This window comes from Galendromus occidentalis, unplaced genomic scaffold, assembly GCF_000255335.2.
Source record: "Galendromus occidentalis unplaced genomic scaffold, Mocc_1.1 scf7180000077431, whole genome shotgun sequence".
Lineage (NCBI taxonomy): Eukaryota > Metazoa > Arthropoda > Arachnida > Mesostigmata > Phytoseiidae > Galendromus > Galendromus occidentalis.
In genome coordinates this window covers 308,366-333,409 of record NW_003805419.1, presented here as the reverse complement: position 1 = coordinate 333,409, position 25,044 = coordinate 308,366, and the positions used below count along the sequence as shown (strand labels likewise).

Sequence of the window (25,044 nt, the reverse complement as noted above, 5' to 3'; positions counted from 1 at the left end):
TCTAAGCTGTTCTCGATGAGACGGCCCGGACGGAGCAAGTTGGGAGTAGCTTCGAAATTCCTCTCTTCGCTCCCCCAGCATGATGGGGAATGCGTCGGGACTATCCCAACAAAATACCGCGAACCTTCGGGAGGAACTGGATCTCAGACATACCCAAGCAAGAGATCGAAGGAGACCGGTCGGGAACACATAGTCGGTCTAATAGACGAAGGAAACACGCTCCTATCGCTTTCCGGGGCGTTACGCATGTGGTGCATATTACGGGCCGGCTGGTCTTCCATGATTGCGCGCCCGATGGCGAGATCAGGGAGGCGGTTGATATTCAAGGCCCACAGTTCACCGCTGGGGCATTTGTTGACTCACGACCTTTTTCCCATGCCGCTCTCACTCTCGATGGACAATGTGCAGTCCTCAACCTTGTTCTCTATCCGAGTAGCTTGGAATCATTTTGTGATTCCCTAACTTTGAAGAGCACCCGTCACTCCCGACGCCTCCACAGTCCATCTAGAATGAAGAGCTCTCCGATCCCAATGTCGATAATATCAGTTCGAGTTCATGGGTGGCACCGTAGATGGGAGCGTATCACCGAACGCCCGTGTCTCATTTACTTGAATGATCTCATTCCAAATGAATGGTCCCGACAAGGCTCGTCCCGATCCGCGAGACTCAGGATTGCATCATTGACATATTTCAGAGAGTTGTGTCGCGCTGTTCGCCGAATATGCGTGAAGCCCTCCTCTTCGCCTCACTGGAGGATACGTTGGGCGCCGAACTCGAAGATACGTTCATCCGCCGTCAGCTGTTCCGTGTGTCGTCTGTCCGTGCGTGGTCGAATTCGTTAGTCCTGCCAAGTGAGTGTCTCTTTTGCGTCAACCACGAATGCGAGATTCTCCGGATCCCGAATCATAGATGGTGTAATGAAATAGGTGATTCTTGCTCCGATAATCATCATCATCAATCGCTCCGGCACTATCCATTGAGCGATGATCCTCAATTTTTCGTGCGGTATTCCGGCTCAGGTTCATGAACTAGCGGTGTGACCGCTCTCCCCTCGACTCGGGTGATTCCGCCGTTCCGTTCCGTCAAGTTCCCTGTCGAGACTGGAGGAGACAGGCGATTCCAGGGCTATGCGCGGAATCCGGCGCGCTTGCAGGCCTGGAGCCCGTAATTGTTGTCAGAGCTCAGAATCTGTTCTGAAGCGGACGCTCACTGTCTGGGTTCCTCCGTGATTTCCCTCGACCACAGCATGTTCACAGCGGACATCTTTTCGCAGACCTCATCTAGGCTGAACAAAATCGGATATGGAACTTCAGAGAGTTGTTCAAGTGCTACGACGTTTCGCTCCTCTGGAATTGGCAGAGAGCTGGGACAACGTAGGTCTCTTGCTCGAGCCTTCCAATTCATTGATAAAAAAGGTAGGCAGAGGGATGGGGAATTCAAAAAGGTTGAAAATCATTTCCCTCGAGACTTGTTCTTTCTCATCGAGAAACTCCTTCCCGATAGGTCTTCCTGACCAACGACCTGACGGAACGCGTGATGGAGGAAGCAATTGCGTGGAAAGCAAACATGATCATCTCCTATCATCCACCGATATTCTCAGCCTTCAAAAGACTGGACCAATCGAACTGGAGGTCCCGCATTGTCATAAGTTAGTGTCAGCGACGATTGACTCCAGAGCAACGATCTGTATTCATGTTTCCAAATACGCTATTTTCTGGATTATAAGTTATTCGGAGACGGTTCCTTTCAGAATGTTTAGAGAATCGAATTGCCCTGTACTCGCCCCATACCAGTTGGGACTGCGTCAAGGGCGGCGTGAATGATTGGCTCGGCAAAGCTTTTTCGAGTCGGCTCCCTAGTAGGGTGAGATCAAAAGTGGTATCTCGATTTCGGAAATTATGTTCGCTCCCGGGGCTAGAATCGTGTCCTCTCTTGCTCAGGTTGACTTCATCAGTCCCTTCGACAAGGGGGAAGGAATTTCAGGCGGACCTGGTAGGGTTATCACCCTAGAGCAACCGATCGATTTCAAGGTAGGGATATATGTGGAGGGATCTCCTCCAGCAGCCGTGACCAGTCGTACGCCTTCACCAGCCGTACGCCCCTGGCCGTGACCAGTGTCGTGCCCGGGGAGGAGGGCGGGGGACCCGAGCTCATAATCATCGGTGGTTGGCCCCCTCAAAGATGATGCCCCTGCCCCTCTCCTGTGAAAGAAAAATCCTGGGCACGCGCCTGGCCGTGACATTCGCCTGAACCGGAAAGCTCATGTTTTGGAATTTTCCAGCAAGCGATCAATCTGGTGAAATCACATCTCAAGCTTACCGCCGTGAGGACTTCTAAGCCCGCGGTGGAGAAGAGCATCAAAACTATCGGTCTCTGTGCGGGCAGCGGCTCAGCAGTCCTCCAGCAGGCCCATAGCGCCCAGCCTTTCGATCTCCTGGTCACGGGAGGAATGGGACATCACGACGCATTGGAGGCGGTTCATCAGGGTGAGTCAATCGGGGACCTTCTGATTAGGGGTTCTCGGACAACCTCTAGACTGTTTTTCCGCGTAATTGGAATTCGTGAATACCACCGGTCACGCTCTATTCTCAATTCTTCCAGGCAGCTACGTCATCCTTAGCGAACACTCAGACACAGAACGAGGGTTCCTCCATGATTTCAAGGTGAGCCCTCGATGCGAGTGATCTCGAATTCCCATGCGATCGATCCGTCTTATCATTAGGATTTCTCCCGTTCCAGGAGAAATTGAGAGCGGAAGTCCCTGAACTAGAGGTCACTGTTTCGGTGATCGACGAGGACCCGATGAAAACAGACGGCCCATAGAGTTGACGGAAATCTGTGCAACCTAGAAATCCCGATAAAAACCTTTTGCTCCTCCCGAATGAACAATTCGCATTATTCGTCCGATGGAATTATCCTCGGCAGACATTCCACCTAACCTTCAGTCAACTCAAGGCACGAAAAGATTTGTCGAGAGAACGTCTATTATCGGATGCAGTCGATCATGATGACTCAATTTCAACGTTCATTCGATGCTCTAATAGCGATCCGAAGTGCGCCGATATCATCCTTCCGTCGGTTCGGGTGCTCCGTATATGGTACTTTGTTGTCGTTTGCATGTTGCCACAGCGAGCGGAGCTTCCACTACTACATTGTGGCTCGGCCTCCGCGTGACGTCATCGCCGGTCTGGGTCAAGGCCAACCAAGCAGATTATCGGGCCAAGAAGCGACTGGCTGAATGAGCGTACATGAATTAGATCGCTCGCTGGAAGAGGATTGAGAGTTCTCTTTCTATCTTACTCGGGAATCGATATATGTATCGACAGCTCCCTGACTAGTTCGACGAGTGACCGTATGAAGATCAAGTTCAGCACATCGTTCGCCGCCAATAGCTCAGTCAGCTGATCAAAAGCAGACGGGATCACGACGGCTCCGAGGACCCCGAGTCGCGATAGGTCGCCCGATGAGCGAATGTACGGAACGGTGTCCTGCGCGGCGTCGGCATTAGTCTCCGAGAATCCCGCTCCTCCCGTGGCCTAGCGGCGGACAGATGGGATACCTGTCGCTCTGCACTAACCCCCCACGATCGCGTTCGCTTGCTGTCTCTTTTCGCTCCCGACACTCGGACCGAGTAGCGTAATCTAGGCTCCGCGGAACTCGCAGCGCTCGGAATCCGTCCGAATGAGCAAGGGTAAAGCCGCGATATGCATACGTGATGTGACCGCGAAACTCGCCTCGCTAGAGACACATTCAGCATCACAAATCACCATCGAGGCCGAGAGGAGGCAAGGAAACATGGAAAAGTACGACAGTTCATCCCATGATGGCAGTCGACGTTGACATTTACCCTGCCAGCCGTAGTCGTTTTTCTGCATTCCGCCCGCTGTGGCCTTCAGAACAAAGGACTCTAATCGTAGCGGTGGCAGCAAGCGCTGCGACAACAGATGGTCATTAGCGCTCCGAATGACTTCATTCATTAAGTTGCCAACTCTTCGAAATCATGAGAACCTTCCTTCCGTTTTTCCAAGCCCCTGTTCGTGAGCGCGCCGGGTCGACTGGCTCCCGGCTATCTCGATCTCTACTGTCAACGCGAGGGAAAGCCATCGGAGCCGGATTTGAAGCCCTGCAAGGGAAGATCCGGCTCTTCCCCGAGACCAGATTCGTCGAGGCTGGACCGGGGAGAAAATCCGATCCATGCGAAATCTCTGCGGATTCGAACGCTGAAGTTCACAGTGTTCCGATCAACCCGTCCGAAAGTAACACCTGCTGATCATATTCATAGCTCAGAGGCGAATCGTTGGAGGGTTGAGCCAACGTCCGGCATTCGGACGCTGAGTACAAACTCTAACATCGAACATCTGCGTCGAAATGGATCCATGGCGGAGGAGAAAGATCTCGAGATGTGGTGGGGCGGACAGCATCTCTCTGAGGTTCTCCTCCCGCTACCGCTCGTCGTGTGTGTGCTCGTTGATGTTTGCTCGTAAGATTCAGAAACGGAAGCCAAAGAAGAGAGAGGCGGTCCGCGCCAGCTGTTAATACCGTTGCTGCTCCAATAAGAAAGCTTGCACACTTCACCTACGATGAGGGTATGCATGCGCTAGCACAAAGCACTAGCGGTGGCGGTAGTCGTCGTCTACGACGATGATGGCGTTGTGGTGGCGGGCGGGCGGAGGAGCTGCTGGTCTAGCAGCTGCTCGTCGGGAGCCCGTTGTGATCTACCGAATGGCAGCACCAGCAACCAAGATGGCGCTGCTTGAAAAACATCGCACTTAACAACACAGGGAGGCGAGCTTTGCTGAAATTTCGTGAAATCCGGTGTGCGGACGGAAGAAAACGGGCGCCGGAGCTCCAGAGCCTTAAGGCGTCGACGCCCCATCGAGTGCCTGGAGCTGACACAAGTTTAAAATGCGCAACTCGGCCAGTGGCTCGGTCCTGCCATCAGCAGCAGCAGCAGCAGCCTTGAGAGCTCCGCAACTAAGCTGGCCACTACTGCTGACCCCTGAATAAGAGGCAGCCGTTCAAAACTATTGAGAGACTAGGTGTGTATGCGGTGTTGAACAAACGTCTGTCAAGAATCGGTCCTTCCGTTCGAATTCGGCATCCATCGCGACACGGGCTCGCTTGTGAAATCGCTGCAATGATCGTAAATGATGTTCAAACAGAGACTTATCAGCCTCCCCATAACGTATCATCATGATGTGAAAGCCAGAGGCTTCATTAGGGTTTTCGTTGATCGGTCGAGTGCACGGCCCTGTGCTTCTTCGGATCGGAGTTTGTGCATTGCAAGGAAGTGAAGTGTTGGTTTTCCCCGTGCTCGTCGCTGAATGTTCCGTGAAGCCTATGCCACTGCAGCCCCCATTTGTGCGCCCGCATCACCGAATCATATGAATTGAGTATGCTTTGAGAGCCTTGCTCGGCGTTCCGCGTTGTACCCGCCAATTATTGGAACTGCTATCGAATTGGCCCGGAAGAATCTTTGGGCGGCGCAGGTGGCTGCTGCCGCCGCCGTGTATACAGTCTGCCGATCATAGGCCCACTAGAAGTCTGACTGAGGTGTTTCCGACCTTAACCTTGACTCGAATATTTGAGCGGCACTTTCGAAATGGGTCGACTGTCCTGGGAACCCTGTCGGCGGTGTTAGGGAACGTCGAATCCTAAATGGATTCTGTGATTAGACTAAGCTTGAGCACGAGCTTGCTTCGGAGCGGAGAGCTGTAGGAGGACGCTGTGTGAAATTTCCGCGGGACCGGACTCGCACTGCTGTGATTGCGGCTGAGAGTCCCCCGCAGATAAGCTCGATGTCTATTTAGATTCTCGATTTTCTGTTCTCTTCTCGAACGGGACAGCCTCATCCGTTGGAACGTCAACCTGTGGTTTGATGGGAGCTGCGGTCGAATGCGAACGAGCCGTGGTAGCGTTGGTATCCGGAGCTCAGCCCGATGGCTTATCGACAGTCAATCCGTTTCGAGCTTCGTGCAGACCAGGGAGATAAGCAAGCAGATAGTCGGATTGTTGGCGCGTCTTGTTCCCCTCGTGCAAACGTAAACGTAAACTTTGCGTGAACTACATTGTCCCGTACCTGAAGTTCAGTCCATGAAGTCCCTCCCGTGGAGATCACTCCGTGAAATCCCTCACGTGAGGTTCACTCCGTAGAGTCCCTTGCGTGGGGTTAACTCCGTGGAGTCGCTGGCGTTGAGTTAAGGTCTTTCTCCATTGAACGCCGCTCGAGCGAGAAGCAGCTCGCTCCGATACTTTTTCTCCGGCGAAATTCCCGAATTCCGACCTTGATCCACCGGGCATCTTTTTTCCTTTCGGGATCCGATTTCGGATGTGACATCCGGAACTCTGAGTCGAAGTCTACGAGTCTGAACCGGGGCCGCTCACATTATCATGAAAAATAGTAAAAGATGCAGACAGATTGATGGCGCTGTCTGCTGATATGATTTTTCAGCCAACGAATTTGTCGAGATGCAGAAATCGGTTTCGATCGATCTTGTAACTTTTCGGGGGACTGCGGAGGGCGGTACTCGAGCTTTCTTTGCTGAAAAGCGACGCCTGTCGTCAAGAACGATAACGTCGAGTGGATCGCGCGGTGACGGTTGGATGACACCGTATTTGATCAAGCCTTTCGAAGGATTTAACCGTTTTCCGTGCCCTGAGTTATGTATTTATAGCGCTGCTGTTTTACAGATGAGCCTCCAGGGAGGCGGGGGAGGAGGTCCTCCCCTCAACCCTCATCAACTGTTGACAGCCGGAGGAGGAGGGGGAGGAGGTGGAGGAATTCAGATAGGAGTGCAGCTTAACAAACGCTGTAATGGACGCCGCAGGACGTCCGATGGCTCCTCGGCCGCCGATCGAAGTATGAACCTAGCGGGGCGACCCGGAATAATCGCCGCTGGGACGTCGGGCGTCGGTCTCCCCGCCCAACCGCAAGACAATAAGAACCGGAAGAACGAGAAGAAGAATGCCAACGAGAAACGGCGACGAGGATCTGTAAGTAAAGAGGATTTAGTGATCTAGAGGTAGGAAAACATATTGGCAGTAGCCTCAACCGATCCCCCGGGCCGCATTCGAGCCTGTGCTCTTAACACGCCTCGAAAACACTCATTTGCTCGAAAGCTCAACCAGAAATCCTTTGACGCGATACGATCCCAAGTGCGGAATGACCTCCAGGATACGATGAGAGCATCATTCCTTCGCGGCATTGGAATTTCGAGCATTAATCCAAGATGAAACGAAGCTTGAGGTATTCCAACTCTCATATGTGAATGCCCGACTCCCTCACTTGATTCGGGACTCGAAACCTCGAGAATTTGAGTCATTTATCAGAGATTTTCCTCCAATGTCCCCCTTGTGCTCCGACCCGTGCCGCGAGAACTACCCCCTTATCTTTACGGGGCGAATACACCGATCGATATTCCGAACGGCTGGAAATATCCGGGGAATCTACGACCGCCGAATATATTTCCGAAGTCCGTTTGTATCTTTCTGTCCGATGCGACCGCTGTTTCGCGGTAAGAAAGCGGTGACCATTGTGAGATTTAACATGGATCAGGTTTATCGGCGCCATCGCGATTAAGAAAGCAAGCTGTTCTACCACCATGCCTTTCGGAAACGCTGCAAAATGAATTTGAGTTTCTCGCGTCAGGGGACCTAATCGAGCTCTTGGAGAGAGTGAGAGAGCTCTCTCCATTCAGGAAGGTCCCCAAGATCTGGAGCAGATGAATCCGAACAGATTGAGATCGAAAGATGGAGGAATACCATCATGACGATAATGACCACGAATAATTTCATTCTTCGGAACGACTGATAATAATTTATGTTTCAGTACGATTTATTTCTTGTGAATTGTACCCACTGCCTGGCCGAATCCATCCAGGCTACGACACATAATTCTCGTCGTGTATTCTGATGAGCTCTCCCTTCACAGGAAAATATATATATGGGACAATTGGCTCTTCTACTTTCGGACCTTGCGGGGAACAATGGGCATTCACCAAATGCACCAGGGAAACCGAAGGCGGACAAGAACGCTGTACTCCAAAGTACGATCGATCAACTTAAAAAATTGCCATGGAACAGCGGGCACCATGGAGGAACGGATCTCCAGGTTCGTCTCATGTAGTCCCAACATCGCACAACGTTTGATGGAATAGACGCTCCGAATCAGGGAATCCTGCCGGGAGCATTCTGCGCTTCGCTCAGTCCTATTGAAACCGTCCCTGGAATGTTCAATATGATTTTCTCAGGGGACGAGCATAAGGGAGCTGCATCAATCAATGATCAATCCTGATCGTTCCAAAGCTGATAACGGTGTCCCGATGGCAGCAGCTGAGCGCGTTTCGGGCTCACCACTCTAAAGAAACTTTCGTTCCAGGGGAACCATGTTTCGTCATCGAGGTCGAACGTCATGGGACTCGACATTCTCGGGCCTCTCGCACTGGAATCGCTAGACGGCTTCATTTTGCTTATCAATCCTGAAGGTCTGATACAATTCGTATCAGAGAACGTGGTGCTCTACCTGGGTCAGACGCCCACAGAGCTCGAGAGGAAAAATATTTTCGAAGTAGTGCATCGAGATGACGCGCCGAAGTTTTCCGCGAGCCTCAGACTGGCTGACGGCCATCAGGTTGCTTCGGTAATTTCTCTTGATGCTTCTCCCGAGCGAATTTTTCCTTCCCGTCTCTCGTCACAACGAATTCCCCCGTCCCGCCTTGTCGAGGTCTAAGTCGCATCGTCAATGCTGTATTGATGGAACTTGCAGATGCCCAATCAACGGAAGCGTGAGTTTTTCTGCAAGTTTCTGTGGAAATCCAACGCCTCGGATAACGGATCTTTCGGATTCGACGACGTGACCCCGGCGAACCATCTCGGTCCTCTGCACAAAGACCCCAACCGAGGTGAGCTGCTCGTGATCGAGTCTTCCGATGTGAATCATGATGGCCATGTTCGTGGACCCCCGTCCCGGCTTGCTGACGAGTTTCTTCCCCTAATCGGTCTCTCTATCTTCCTTCTCAGCGAACTACGTCGAGATGCACCTCATTTCTACAATAATCCCAAAGAATCAAAGTGGGCATTCTTCGAGCTCACCTCCGTCACCAGGCGGCAACGGTCTTCTATCGATCGTTCGGAGAGTGTCTTCAGTCGAGCAGGGCCAGGTATCGACAGGGCTCTGCGTCGTCGAGGAGAACATGAGACAGTCGATCGCGGCTTGCAGCTCGCTGGGAACCCTCGAACAGTTCACGACTCGTTTGAGTACAGACGGAAGAGTCATCGGCTCCGATTTGTTCGGTCTGAGTGAGCCCTATCGTCAAATTTTGGAACAGGCACTCGCAGAGGGTCGTCAATTCGACGAGCTTTGCGATCCTGCGGATCTCGCCGAGTTCAAGAAGCAGTTTCAAGCTGTGCTTGAGTCCGATGGTCATACGGCAACGAAATACTCGCTGAGATATAGTTTGGATAAGCCAGCATTTCGTGTTCATGTACGCTTCAGGAAGTTCAACTCGTCCAACCGCGTTCTCCAGGACGCGCCCTTAGTTTACGTAAATGCGGTCCACTCCATTGTTCCGGTGAGTTCTCGCATCCGCCGTCTTCCAGAGCCCGTCGTCGAGATCCCTATCGATGGAATGGATCTGCTTGCAATCGATTCGATGGAGGAACTTGGAGTCTGAAGATCTGTTCTTTTGCTTGCAGGATGGACTGGTCGAGTTCGATAGGGACGTGCCGAGTGTTTCTCCACAAATGGGCAACCTTGCCGCATCGAATAACCAAAGCAGCCTACTTTCGAATAATTCGAACACCTTGGCATTAAAAAGCGCAAGTGGTTCGGGCAACGGCAGCACGACACCGACCATACCTCAGCCGAATTTGGGATCAAACGACGGAAACAACAACAACAACAATAGTTTCGGAGGGATGGGGAAGAGCTCGGAAAAACTCCGAAATCTCCTCATTCTGGGAAAGTCGGGTAAGGCTTGAGGAGAAATTATCAAGAATATTCCACAATCCCCCCGATATCACAATTCTTGCGTAGGGTTGGAATCATTGAACGACGGCGGATTCGGGAGAGTCCATGACCTTGCAGTCTGGATAATACGGGCTCGGAGTCTAGCCCTGATGTCATTGATTTTTATCTCGATCTTTCGAATTAGCGTGATTGACCCGCTGATGTTCGAATCTAAATCCGTAGGTTGCAATTCGAATTCGGCACCGCCAATGTCGATAGGAACGAGTACCTCAGGGGCTGCCGCAGGCGCCGGGCCCCCAAGCGGCCATACAATCCTGAAGAAGCTCCTGAACAATTCAGGGGAAGCAGGACCTCAAGGACCGGCCGACGGCATAAAGCAAGAGACCAAACGGCAAAGCATATTCCTTGCTGCCAAAAAGGTGCGTTGGAGCTCCCGGACTCAGTCAGTCGATATCGAATAGACACTGCAAGCGACACTTCCATCGTCGAGTGCGATCTCGAGGGATTTCAGCGCACCGGTGGCAATTTTGCGGTTTCCGGAGAGGAACGATTCTGGGAGTTGCGGTAGCTGTTCATTCAGAACGAAACTTCTCTCTAGAACGTCATTCGATCGCTAGCAGTTCAGAACGCCCTTCGTTTTGTCACAATGATGCCGCTCAGGCAATTTCTTACGCAGTGTTGGGTACGCTATGATTGTGAGAACTGTGAATTCTCGCGGAAGACTCGACTGCTTCGATCGCTCGATGTTCAAACGATTCTGTCCTCCTACAGAATGACAATCTGATCGACGCACCGGACAGCAAACGGAGCCGGCCCGACGCTCAACTGGCCTGTCAAAACCCCATGCTAGCGTCGATGCTGGCCACGCCGATGCCTGTCTCAAGTGTTCCGCCGCCAATGACGAATTCAATCTCGCAACTCCCACAAGACCGACTACCAAAAAATCTCGAGCAAAAACTACTGCCAACACCCATACCGTCGACGAGCGGTCAATGTTCATCATCGACGAATACTTTATCGTCTTCTGCAACATCGACGCACCAGCTGATGGCCATGGGACACTGTGAGTTGCTCGAATTATACACCGTAAATGTAGACATCTCGCGCGGCTCGATGGGCGAATGGTTAGCGCGTCTGGAACTCCTCGAGGGAAAAATGCATTGCACCTCGTGATCTCATTCTGTTGCTTCGCCTGGTCTCGCTCGCTTGAGCGCGGAATCCCATTGCCAGTGTCGAGGTTCGAATCCTGAGGCTCGCTGAATGTTCTTACGAGTAGATCGAGATTCAGCCGGAGCCCGTGCACTTTCTGACTGTATCGAAGCAATGACTCCGATCGACCCGACGCTGTCTGCCTTATTAATATCCTATCCCGATACGCGGACCGAGAGGGAAGATTCCGTGCATAGTATCTCTCTAATTGAAGTGTTCGTTCGGCAGCGTCACCCTCAGCGAGCGGAGGTGAATTAGAGCTCTCTCAGATATTCGAAGATGTCTGGAAGTTGGAGCAAGAGAGAACCCAAATACCTTCATCGCCCGCTCCGAATACCCCGACCACTGTAAACTCTCTTAGTAGTTCTCAAGCGTCAAGTGCTATAGAAACATCAGCTGCTCAGCCGGCAAGTCTTCCGAATATTTTTCGATCCTCCACGTTTCATCGATTGCAGGAGCGTGTTCCTCCCGAGACCCACGGACAAACCGCAGCCGATCTAATTCCATTCTTTTTACTCACAGGGTCTCATGCCCATATCTCCAATCACAAATTCCCCGGTGCTTACCTTAATGGGTGGCGGGATGATGCCTCCACTAGGCGGCTCTGAGTCTCCACAGAGTTCGCTCCAAACTCTTCTCACATCTCCAGTACCTTCTCCACGTCCTCAGATTTCCGCTCCCCTAGCCACAGGACACATGATCAAGAGCCCAGGCTCTCACACACCTATACTTGTTGCTCAGAGCTCGAGTCCCTCGATAGTTTTGCCAGGACCGCCAGTCGCAAGTCCGCTCACCAACACGTCTACCCATGACGATCATTCCAATTCCCGTGAGTATTCATTCCGCGCCCTCGTCTCTCGAGAATCGAGATGAAGAGAGTTTTGTATCTGTCGCTCCAGCTCTGATCGAAAATCGAAGCAAAATAAAAACTCCAAATATTGCCTTGCAGCCTCGGTCCTGTCTATTTCGTCGCCATCGAGTTTTCCTCTGGGCGCGAGCTCTCCCCCCCTGGTGCCCCCGGCTGTTCTGCGGAACGTCGTACCACCACAGGTGGTTGCCATGCAGCAGCAACAGCAGCAACAGCAGCAACAGCAGCAGCAGCCGCAACAGCAGCAGCAACAGCAGCAGCCGCAACATCTAGGGAACAACCAAGAAGAACTCGACCTAGAAACGATACTCGATGACTTTGTTGACGAGGCAGCTCCAGCGGTGTCTCCCTTGGATCCCAAACAAGCCATCTCCGCAATCGAACGGCAACTGATGAGCACGAGTAATTCTATCGTCAGTGAACCTTACCTCGGTCCTCCGCGGTTACCTCCGCAATCCATGCAAATGGGTCCGCCCTTGGGCTTGAGTCTGGGCATGCAGATGCAGGTACGCTACGCTCCTTTCTCCCTCCCCATCTTATGGATAGCCAATGTGGGTTTTTACGGAATCATTACTTGCGGTGTCGTCTCCACTCGAAAGCTGGCGGGGCTTGAGCCGCCCCTAGGACTTCCGTTTGACATGCTAAAGGAGAATAGCGAATCGCGATCCCGCGTTCTCAGACCCATGTGGATCCTGTTTTGGAGGATTGAGAGCTCTCCTACGAGAAGAATCGGGCCGAGCGCCTGACAACGTATTCCCTCGCTGACGACAGAGTATCTCATTGTTGGGATCGGAGCTTTTCTAGACGTGTGACTGATTCCTTTGGCAAGCTCCTTCCTCGCGCGGGAAGTATAAACCTCTTTTCAATCCTCAGATACCGACGCAGCAGCAGCCTCAGCTGCAGCAACAGCATCATATGTCCGCAGTCAGCCGCTTGGCCTACCAACAGGGTGGGATGGTGTCCGCCGTACCGCGGACCCAGTTGCGGATGATGGGAGTTCCTATGGGCCACCCAGCAATGGGAGTTGTGGTCCAGCAGCAGCAGCAGCAAGCTCAGCAAATGGCAGGAAACACAAATTTCAAGCTACAGCAGCAGCAGCAGCAGCTCCAGAGACACAAAATGATAGATCCGCAACAAATGGCTCGCCTATTGGCCAACCAACAGAGCCAGCTCATTCCCCGGCAGCAACAACCGTCGCTGAGCTTACAGCAACAACAACACCAACAGCAATCTCAACAAGCACATTTGCAGCTCATTAACGATTCGGTAAGATCCCCTGTTCCCCATCCGCGTATCCGTGTCGGATGTGAATCCGAGTCGGAACGACTGAGCTTCCGATTAGGTTCCTTCCTATTCCTGGTCACGATAGCCGTTCATCTGTCTCAAGTGGGGTCGCTTTGCTCAATTCCAGGAACCTCCGCCCAACGTCAGTCTTCAGCCCGCGTCGCCAAAGTGGCCGATTCCTCCTCGAATGGGCGGACCGATGGTTCCTGGTGCTCAACACCTCCGAGCTCAGCCCCAACCGTACCAACAGGGACCTTTACAGTGAGATATTGTTGCAGCTGAATATTTGTTGATCGGTTATCTCTGCATCCATCAACGTCGATGTTTTCGGTGTTGATGGTCGTGGTCGACACTGTCGTCGTGACTCTCTCTTCCGACCAACCACGTGGCACCAAGCTGCGAAGTTGTTGAAGCAAATAGTCAAGTCATTCGACGAGCGACCGCAATGCATATGTAGCTACGGATTCAGCCATCTCTCGATCTGTGGTATGTGGAATACCGAACCGCGATGACTGACTGCCGAGGACTGACCAATTTCTAGACCAAGCGACTGTAGAAAGACACCCAGACAGAGAAACAGGCGGAGAGGGAAAATACATGTACACACACGGCAGCAGACAAACAGACAGACAAACCTGGCAACCAACCCAAAAACTATTGATCGCGTACAAGTGGCGGGAGCGATGCGATGAGGCTGACCGATGCCTCTCAAGTGTGGAGCGAAAACGGGATGAAACCCTCCTTTCGTGCTCGATCAGGTCGTAATCATGACTACATTGTTGTCCGTGCCTTGCTTGCGACAAATTTCGACGATGATGACGAGGCTTGCTCGCTCGCTCGCTCAACAGTGGATGTTTGTTGTTGTTGTTGTTCTTGTTGTTCTGTTCACCTGACCGACACCGCCGAAGCTCATCGAACAGATCCAGGAGCGGGGAATGGAAAACAAGGAGAATCATGCCGATAGTTTTTATCTATCTATATTCTGTATATTTTTGTCCACCTACACAGCTCAGCAAATCAAGCAAGCAGAACGAATAATCGACAAACAAGCAAAAAACAATTGAATGAACGACCGGATAGCGTTTAGTCAACACGTCGACGCTACTCCCCTTGTATTGTTGTCACAGTTCGTCTACAATAATTCATGATCAGAGCAGAATCGATTTTCGTACTATTCCAGATTTATATTTTATCGAACGCGAGACCGATTGAGCAGCACTGAGTCAGTTGGAAATAGTACCGAGTGATTTCAGAGATAGAAGTCACTTTTCATATTTTCATGAAGAGGATTGAAGTCGGCATCGATTGCGCTCGGGTCAACGTCTATGAGTCGATATTCTCGGAATATGAGGTCGACGATGATAACATCGAGTTGAAAGGTGGTACCGATCTTGTGGTCGGCGGACTTAGAACCCCTTGATTTTCCGCTCAATGCGACTAGGTTCCGAAACCGACGAGAGCGAAATGCTGAAAAGCACCTCACCACGGTTGCTCGCGAAGGTATTACCCTACGGCTTCTGTGAGATTAATCGAGACATTGAGCGCGGCGCGACATTTTTCCTTCGGGATAGTCACATGTCACAGACAGAGGGAGAAACACCAGATGGAAACGTCTGAGCGGACCACTTGGATTCTATGAACACAAAGAGCGAGACACGGTTAGGGGAGTCGTTTTTTTTGTACAAAGCTTGATAATATACACGAGAAGGAATTGACTACAGAATCACCCTCCGTCGAAGACCTCTCTGTTCTTTTACTTTCCAATCACCATCAATCAACGACTTTATCAATCAATCGATCGATCAATCAATCAATCGTCGCTATTCCGGGATGGGGGCTCGAAAACGGCTTCAAAAGCAGGAGTTGGTCTCCCACGATATCATTGTTATCACTGCTACCGTTGATTGTTCTTGATTATACTCCTGGGTTGAGATGACGTTCCTCCGATCCTTGATCCCTCCTTTTTCGTTTGTTGCATTGTCATCCGGAACAATCCATTGCGGTGTGGAGCTCCGGGTGACGCCCGACCGAGCGTGCTGTCCGCGGGCGTGATGTCCGCCCGATTTTTAACTGCTCAGCGAAAGCATCCGCGTGCTCTCCCGACTCACCGGGCTGGGAGAAATCAGTTGACACTCCGGTGAGGACAACAGGCCCTCATATACGACCGGAAAACGAGAAAAAAACGAGAGACGCTTGGTTTTCGGGCGGGACGAAGGGCAAGGAGAGGAACGATGTGAAGGATGACTACTTCAAGTTTATTTTGTTTCATCTTGTAAATTATACGAGAGTCAGGAACTTAAGAATGTCTGGAGGTCAGACAACACAGAGACACACACAAGTCCAACCGGCAGCCGGGAAGGACCACCTCACGGGGTATGATGACGGGGTATGATTCGAGAGGTTGGACGGAGCAGGGAAAATTACGAGACAGCGATCGATTGAAGGCTTCTCTGCGTGCAGACACACAATACTGCGGGCTTTAATAGTAGCGAGAGGTGTGAGCGACTTGGGGACGGTGGTGCAGAAAGCGGAAAATGTAAAGGAAGAATTCCAAGGGCTCCATTGTTTCCACGAGAGGCTCCGAGCCCGCTAAGAGATGCGATGGAGCCAGGGAGCGGAGCATTCGAGAATTCGCTACCTGGAAAGAGATACTTGTATTTTTCTCGTCGAACATGAATATATATTGTCATTATTATATTCATCTCCATTATCATGAATGAGGCTAGCTGCCGCTTTGTTCAATCCTTTGGCTCAAGTTTTCTCCCTACACCGACGGAAGGGTCGTGGGAAATTTTGCCCGAAATAGACAGTCCAACCGGAGTTCCGGGAAGGGCAACCATCCCCTCAATCACCCACCCCCATCGAGAAACCCACACGCGCATCAACACTCCCAAAACAAGAGGATACACCCTCACACGGATAACACAGAATATTGATCGGCGGGCTGTCGTCAGAGAACAGTCTCTCAGGGGAAACTGTAAGATCCAGCGGATTTCAGTCGTTCGTGTAGAAAGACGCATTCGAGGGCTCTGTGATAAGGGGAAGAATGGAGACGAAAGTAACTGTGTTACCTAATCGACAAAGAACCCTCATGATTTTTTGCTGCGGAATCAACAAAACGGTCTAAACGGCGAGCCTCTCTCAACGTGATCACCCAATCTTTCGAGTACCGTGATTTCAGTCTGAGTGAAACTCAGGTAAACATTGAACTAGAAATAGGAAAATGAAGAGCGGGAGACAAGATACGGAATCTGCATCAAAGAGAAGGAGCGAAAGAGGTAGACCGTAAGAAACACTTGGATAGATATATATGCGATTATGAATTACGGAATTGAAACGAGCGGCATTAATTTACTATACTGATGAGTGTAAATATAATATATATTTATTGTAAATACAAATCAAAATCAGAAACAGACGCGGGAGCGACTCGAATGAAAATAAGACGAAGGAGAGAAACCTCAACATAAACAAAATATTTAGTGAACATTTAGTGCTGACGGAACGATTGATTTGAATAACGAATGAAATACTCCTCCCGTCTGTCGGGTCGGTTTCGCGAGCGTACTTCTATTTTGACAGCGTTATGAGGTATATCGTATAGATATTGTAGGGAACCTATCGAAACTGTCCGACGGGTGAGGAGGTCCCAAACCCTGCGATTGCGCTGACTGTAGATCCATTTGATCTGATTTGTTCAATTCTTTGGTCACCAAGTTGAATGCGCTGAAAATGCAGATTTTTCTAAGCCGATCCACCTACAATTTAAATTCGTAACTTGTCTACTCCTGCGTTCTGATGATTTTTGATGACTACAATGCTGGATAAAAGTCTGTAAATGTATGTTACTTCTAATGAAAAAAGAAAAAATCGAGAAGCTGGAGAATAAATACCTGTAATTGTACCGACTGAATACGCTCTCATTGATTTTCGTGGCACGAGGAGACGCCGAGAATCGGACAGTGATTGGGAGCTCAGGCAATGTAGGTTTTCAATCGAAATGAAATTTCGGGTATGCGAGGTTCTGCTGCAAGATCTAATGCCTCCATTAGTTTGTATTTATTCTTCGTCAGAAGCGGACGTTCCGATTGTCCTGGTAAAGCACAGCTCGCAGCGATGTCGAATATGTTCAATTGGTGTTTCGCAGAGTTCTTCTTGGCTTTCCGCAGGTATCCATTCGGGACCACAGGAAGACACAAGGCTGGCGTATTCCTCCTCGGAAAGCCTGCCACGCTCCGTATCATTCTCGCTATTTCGGTTCTCACAGCTCGCTCTCGACGGATAGTGGGAAGGGAAACCTCCGCTCCAGCGTGTCTACCCGAGGGGGCACCCGAAGTCTACAGACTCTAATTTCTGGAAAACAAGCGTGAACTGACTCATATATCCATTCCGTCATCTCACCCGGGAACTCTCAGGCTCGAAATCCACGCTCGATTTCTTCAAGATCTCCTTCAGCATGATACCAGCTCTATTGTTTGTCCTGACCGGAATCCGGAAATCAATTAGATCGAGTAATCAAAAGCCCGAAGAGTGCCCCCTCGTCTTCATCCAAGCACCATATGCGAGGCTTCGCCGGATACGAGACCACTTTGCTTATTAGTTTTAATAGTGTCATCAGAAGGGGTGGATGTTTCCGTCAATGATTCATTTTGGATTGCCCTCGCTCGCTTCCACAATCTCGTTAGCTTAAGTGCAATGCGTCGGCGAAATCATTTTCACGATAAGATAATCTTCATTATGAATATAGATCGCTAAAATGCGAGGTTCTTGTCCGCTCGCGGATGAAGAAGGGAAAATACACCCACTCATCCCCGTGAGCGTCCGCGACCAACATTCTCTAAATCCGGTGCAATCTTCAAACTGTGAAGTATCGCAGCGTGCTCCGACGTGATACCGGTTACGAACTGGCGTGAGATACACACCGATTTCTTGAACGACCGCTCGTTCTCATGCAGGAATCGTCGACAGTCGTTTCCATCCTAGGCGGACAAGCCTGAGTTCGGCTCACGATTCGAAGCAGCGGGGCCCCACGTTCCCGGCTGGTATACGAGAACAGGTTTCCAGGTTTCCGTATCGAGTTCATTGAATCGTTGAAGAGATCGGGAGGGAAAGGATCGGCGCCGACCGGTTAATCTCCGACCGTCGAACATGTACCGCGGTCATCAAGTCCGACCGGCCTTCGATTGATGCGTGTTATAGTTGTTCAGCTCAAGGTTTTGATTCTTGGGACTGAGGCTCCCTGGCGAGAAACTTCATGGGTCGTGTTTTACGCCGCTATATCAGCTCGTTCCCGCGGCGAAAACACGCGCGACAGATATGAATTCTGAAACTTCAGGGTAAGCGTGTCCTAACAACGAGGGAAAGACAGCGGCAAGTGTGCAAGATGGAAAAAGGACGGGCGAATTCAGCCAGCGGCAGAGACAACCAGTTTAATCAATCTGCTATCGTTCTGCTCAAAGTTAGGACGACCATCATAAATCCTTGCAGCTGTCAGTGGCGAACAAAGGCACTGACTATGCAGGCGGCGGCGAAGGACCAGCTTTCTAACAGGAGCAGCGACGGGCCAGCCAGTTATTCTCGTCGTCGTCGTCGTCACCGGGTAGTTGTACGTGGTCACAGCGTTTTTAAGTGTCTGCTTCGCTAACTTGCACGTTTTTAGCCCGTACACTTTTATTATCGGTCGGTTGTCTGCTCACATATTTTTTTTTCTCATAGACCCGTCCGATGTTCCGATCGCGTGGCGGGAGCAAAGGCTGGCGAAGAGGCGCCAATCTCAAGCTCCGAAATCACTCATTCCCCGCGAATCCCTGACCGTAGTCCCGCCGCCGTGATCTCGTAACAACAATGGGATACTTTTTGACCTTTTCAAAGAATACGATTGGAAAAGAGAGCTCAGTCCGACTCCTCCCGATTTCCTCGAAGGCCATTTCGTGGCAGTAATCAGAGAACAATCACTTGCTGATCGGGAGGATCACCATCGTTCCCCGGTGAGGATCCCCAGTGGTATCGAGGTTGCGGTCCGTTTCGCACAAGGCTTCGGAGACCCCGGATTTCGACATGAGGGTCGTGGGGATTCAGGGATATAATTCACCGGTCATTTATAAAGTGGTGGACACGAACCGCTGTTCCCGAACTCGCTCCATGAGTTGAGGACCCAGGTTAGGGCCCCGGCCCGAAAAATCAATCGTCTCTCCTTCGAAACCTCCGTCGGAGGAACGGGACTGTCGCCTCCGAATGCTGAACATAATCTCCTTCGTTCTTTCCGGACCCCCATTCTTCCTGCTCAATGTCAGCCGGCTCGGAGAGGGACGAGAAACTTCAATTCGAAGTCAAGATTTTTCCTCGCATCGTGTCGAGAAGTTTCTGAGGCCGGAAGACTCATGGAGCTTCGGAACTCTCGGGCGATTGAGTTTCAGCCGCGGCACACACATGAGATGTCTTCCGCAAACATCGAAGTAATTCGATTGCGCTGATTGTTCTCGGAGGGCATCGAAGTTTCTCAGGAGCTATCCTCGGCCGAGCAAGTCTCAGATCCGGGGAAGTTATCTGTGTCGCAAGACGATTCCGATGAGGAAAAACAATGTCCGCGTCACAGTTTCGAATCCAATATTTATAATCCATGTCCCCAGAGACGGGTCTTCGAGAACCGCTCGCTCATTGGGTTTTCCGCTAACGAGCTTGCTTGAAGTCAGGCGGACAGGTCCTTAGTCTTGTAACGAATAGGAGCTACCAAGTAGAAGCGGCCCAAAAACTCTGCGCGATTCCAGCAACCCCGTTATCGACGGTCGTGGACGGCAGATGCTCGGCCGTTAATCAATGCAGCGGTTTTTGTATCCGGGATGAGGAAGCGCTCTTTTCCGGAGGACTCCCTAAACGTTCGCCGACGCTGGCGTCTGAGATTGCTTGACGTAGGTGCTTGTGACGATTCCGTATTGCTCGCTCAGGACTTCGTATTTGTTTAGTCTTCAGAAGAAGCGCCGAAGAGTATCGGCGCACGCTTCCAAAGTCAGCCTACTAGTCCTCACTTTCCTCCCCCGCCATCAGCTTCAGGCATAGCTGCGACCGCGCAATAGGAACATCAGAGAGGACCCAACGCGAAAAAACTCTGAATGATTGTTATTGTGCCCGTGCGTTCCGAGCAGTCTTCTTGAGCGGATAGCTGGGATGGATGATCGCAATCTAGTATTCGGACTCGGAACCGATGACATCCATCGGAACCGGAGACCCAGCACTCTTTCACGTCGAGATTTCATCTCGTCGAAAAATCACGCTCGGAGGGCAGTCGCCAGTCTCAAGAATCATTTTCACGGAGCCACGATCCGGAATGCCGCCTGAACTCACAGGTTTCATTCCTGAAAAGTTTTTTTGTGCTCATTCTGGTGCTGATAATGTGCGCGAGGATTCGTCCTCCTCAGAGCATGGCTTCGTCTCCATGGATTTGGCCCGTTGGAAGAGTTTGCTGAAAAATCAAGTCTCCATTTGTGATCGCGAAGCTAGACAAATGGTTCTCACAGTCTGGGCCTAGCGGAATGTGCCGCCTCTCTCGGGGGTATTTTCCTCTTCGCGACCTCGAGACGGAGAATTCTTCGAGGGAACGGTGACCCGGCCCTCCAGAGGTTAGGAATGGTCTTTTCATGACTTGAGTGTCGACAACGGTTCGATGACCGAATGATCGTAAGATACAGACACAATCGTGGATTCAATGATCTCTTCCATGTCGGGGGAGAGAAGTGTGTTGGGCCGAATCGGCTCCATAGGATTTCCTGCGACGTTGATTCCGGGTCCGAACATCGTAAACCCGCCCTGTATCACGAGAGCATTGTCAACGATGTAAAGCTAGAGGAAAGTCGCTGAAGCAAACCATCTGCACTTTTCGCGCTCGTTGCTTGCTCAGATTCCCTCCTTGGACGTAATAGGAACCTGCTCCCCGATGGGGAGTTGTCCGGTGTACGTGCGATGGGCGACGTGTTATGGGAGTTTTTCCCGGACACCGAGCGTCACCCGTCTCCTTGTGTGTCTGTCACCAGCACGCCTAGCCAAAGAGAATTTCAAAGGAATTGACATCACTTCCGCTCGTCCTCGACCTGGTTGTTGCCCTGCGCAGAAGGAAGAGGCCGCGAGTCGATTCCGTCAACTTCGAGAAACGCGTTCTCACCCCTCGAAGACTTGTCGTGCTTTTCTGAACTCCAGGGGGATGCCTTCCGAGAGGTCTCGGCCAGGCAGTTGACCTCAGCCTTTTCTCACTGAGCAGTTCATGGTTCGAAAGTCTCGGTCGACGCTTCGGCAGTTCTTCTCACGCGAGGGCAATGCATTCGATTCGCAGAAGGACTCCCTCCGATGTCGACACAAACTCAGCCAAGGATTCCCCTTATGAGAGTTGACTTACAATGTACGTAGTACCGGACTAGACTTCTTGCACTACTACTTGTCAGTCCGCTGAACCCGGTGGCTCTGTCCCCAAGGATGGAGCTTCAGATTTCAACCCAAGGACCCGCTCGGGTTGCAAACGAGAGCAAGGAACAAGCCAAAGAAGGAAGTGCAGATGACACCCGAACCCAGAGGCCTTGCTCCTGCGTTCCCGACCACTGTCAGCGCAGTAGCTACATTTCGCTGCGGGCCTCTCGCTTCGCGAAACTCCCGACGCAGAGGTTAGGCTCATTAGGGCGACACTGCTCTGTTTGGGGTACATTTTTTGCCCGGCTCTCAAACAACTGGAGTTGACCTACGAGGAGTCACCGGGTCCCCATCTCGCGGTGTGAGCTCCGCGTGAAAAAAATTGCGAGCACAGGACACCGCTGCGATCATCCTCGTGGCGGGAGGAATGCTGTTCGGTCACTTACTAATTGATGACGAATTAGAGGGTGTCGCCCCGGGGAGCCGCGGAACGGATGGGGCTTCTAGCGCGCTTTCAGCGCAGAGCAAAATAGTGAGAAATGGAGGTGTCCCGTTATCATCCCGTGTTGTTATTATCCCGTGCACCTGGTACAAATGATTCAGCTGGGAATGCGTTTGCGGTAAAAGTGAGCGAGACCACCATTATACCTATGGACGGTGGCGTCATCGCCGTCCCTCGCCAGCACTAAGTTCACCGTGGCCTCGGCCTTCTGACAATATAGGTCCTGAGTGCAGTACGGTGGTCGCTGACTTATCTGACTGGGAGGCGGATGGAGCGGGAAACAGGACACTCGAGCTGGCAGAGATGCGGGCGCGATCTCCGCGGACAGCGGCAGGTCATTGGTATACGTCACTCATCGACTAATGGAAGTTCTATTGCTCTCGGGGTCATTGCTGTGACGCCGTGGTGAATTCATAGTCTGTCTACACCAATTGATCGACCGGGAGACTCTAAGCCGAGTTTCTGTTAGACGAGGTCAACTTCTAATTTGGGAAACTCACCTCTTACAGAGAGAATCTCGAATCACACGGGCAGATACCGAGTGCGTGGCCCGCATAGAGAGTTTCACATTCGATTCCGTCGGAGCTCGTATTCTAGAGATCCCGCCGAGTCTCTGTGAGAAGGATCTAAGTATATTCTCAGAGGGAGGAGGAGACGATTCCAATCAGGAGATGTTCACCTTCCGGCTCGAGCTTTCTTTCCTCCTCGTTTCGTTCACCGCACTGGTGACTCGAGCACGGGCTCAGCAGGTCATCCGAGCAATAATGGGATCAGACTCTGGTGTACATGATGCGAGGTTGTACGACAACGAGCCGATCTCAGGGGTTCATTGAATGGTCGGAATGGGGGCCTGGTAGGTCTCCACGAGCGTTTCGGGCTCCCGATGAGGAGCGATTAATCAGGCCCACGTATCTGCAGTAGTCTCCTATCTGCTTGCACCTTCCATGCTTGCTCACCTTCCATGTGCATCCCTTCCATCAAATAAATATTGCGATAAGGTGTCGCGCCGGCTACCGACTGTTCTTGCGATTCCCGAGAAAGTCTTCGGAGAATCATGCCTATTCTTTCCAGATAGTATGAAACGTGGGATAGATCGATTCCTTGCATCCGTGGGGGTGGGAGAATCGATCGTATATTCCGCTCGGGACCGCAGGCGAGATATTCTAAATGAGAAAGAACGACTGCCTTCAAAAGTTTTGCAGAGTCCAGGAGGGCGGATAGAGTATTCTTACCAACTTGAAAGGAGAGTGGAGAAAAAGAGGGAATTTGCGAATGCCGCTGACCGGACTGGCAGCTTTCCGTTGGTTGGTCGGTTGGCAACAGACATCGGCGTGAAGAGAGCCGTTCGTAGCAGGCGTTCCCATCAAAGATCGATCAGAGCCCATTCATGGCGCATGGCGTCATCTATTATAAATTTGTCAAAAAGTTGAAGTTGCGTCTCAAAAGGGGACGACGCGTCTGCCAGCAAGCGAGCGACCAAGGCAAGCGCGGGAGCGAGGCAACTGGGTCATTCATCCATGCATTTTGCTGTCCTCGATTTTTTCTCATCTACTCTGTATATCGATCGAGTTGAAATCGTGCAGCATCCTGTTCAGGGAGCTTCAGCAGCTTTATCACCCCACCGGTGTAGGAGCTGCGAGCGGTCGATCTCGAGCCATCGTTCGAAGTTTTTCCGCTAGATCACTCCTGGAAGCCAGCCGGATGGAACACAGAGGAACCCTTCGAGACTGCGTGGGTTCCACTTCACCGGGACGAATTCAAGTGTCCAATTATTCGTAGAGTGTGCTCATTGTGCGCTTCTGCAGTGGGTAAGCTAACAGGTTGGTCGCTACTCGTGCTCGCTCGGGAAACTTCCTTCTACTACGTCGTGGAGAATTATTCAGCTTAGAATTCACTACCGGTCTCGATTCTCGTTTCAGGAAGTCGCGTCTCCCGAATGTTTGGTTCCATCGTGTTGAAGGCGAGAACGCCGCGAATAATACCTCCGGACGCTTGCCACACCGATGCGAGCTTCGAGAAATGCGAACAAATCATTGTTGTGGCAGCCAGGCATCTGAAAGAGTGGAGCGCTAGGCCTTCGCTGCGCCGAAAACGTCGAGTGTTGCAGCAAGCTATTCTGAAAGAAGAGCGATCGTTCGTGTTGCTCATTTGTCAGCCCAGAACCTCGACTTATCCCCGTATTCCCCCCGGAAGCGCAGCGTACGGAATTTCATGCTGGAAGCTGTCGAAAGTGACCTTTCTCTGACGACCAGGATCGAGGGACGATGCCGAGCTTGGGAAACCGGAGTGATTTTAAAAATGAATTCAGGATTGAGTGAATTCCAATCGATCAACGAGACCGTGCGAGATCCCACACCCCCCGGGTGCGGGTCGAGACTTCGCCCCTTGCGCTCCGTGTCCTCTAACTCGAACCATGATTCTTACCCCTCGCTCTACACATGTCAGGTGGAGATCCTCTCCGGATCCTCCTCCGCAGGGATGGGTCTGCGTCGAGGAAAAACGTCAAGTATTTTTCGTTCGGAGGTTCCCGCGGTTGCGTGCTCGACGAATGCGTACCGAAAGCACTCAGATCCGCGCTGAGGCGCTCGAACCCGACTGGAGCTCGTCGAGCCCGCTTTAATTCCGGCAGTTGGCTCCGCTGAATCACTTAGGAGTTTCTCAATCGATGTCGCTTTCGTGACTCTTGGAACGTTCTTATTCCGATTTAGTCGATCCCAGTCATGGATAGCAGTGGAATTCAATGCGAAGAACAGTTTATGCACGGTCGTATATTGAGCGGAGGATTTTGCGCGCGCCGAAGGAATGACATATGCCCCGGGA

At 51.4% G+C, this 25,044-nt stretch overlaps 2 protein-coding genes across 2 annotated transcripts; both read left to right on the top strand.

Annotated features, from left to right (window-relative positions):
* Positions 1-824: 824 nt before the first annotated feature.
* Positions 825-2,879, top strand: LOC100906118 (NIF3-like protein 1). The gene is made up of 8 exons (XM_003742753.1): positions 825-926; positions 1,274-1,415; positions 1,504-1,648; positions 1,751-1,863; positions 1,941-2,030; positions 2,282-2,486; positions 2,602-2,663; positions 2,740-2,879. Exons 2-8 carry the CDS (start codon positions 1,302-1,304, stop codon positions 2,821-2,823), a joined length of 813 nt encoding a protein of 270 aa, XP_003742801.1. The 5' UTR covers positions 825-926; positions 1,274-1,301; the 3' UTR covers positions 2,824-2,879.
* Positions 2,880-6,690: 3,811 nt separating this feature from the next.
* Positions 6,691-13,593, top strand: LOC108864190 (nuclear receptor coactivator 2-like). The gene is made up of 13 exons (XM_029111306.1): positions 6,691-6,993; positions 7,931-8,110; positions 8,363-8,638; positions 8,765-8,900; positions 9,019-9,569; positions 9,694-9,967; positions 10,190-10,386; positions 10,739-11,030; positions 11,405-11,583; positions 11,699-12,005; positions 12,126-12,550; positions 12,918-13,310; positions 13,456-13,593. The coding sequence occupies exons 1-13, from the start codon at positions 6,691-6,693 to the stop codon at positions 13,591-13,593; spliced, it is 3,651 nt and encodes a 1,216-aa protein (XP_028967139.1).
* The last annotated feature ends 11,451 nt before the right edge of the window (positions 13,594-25,044 follow it).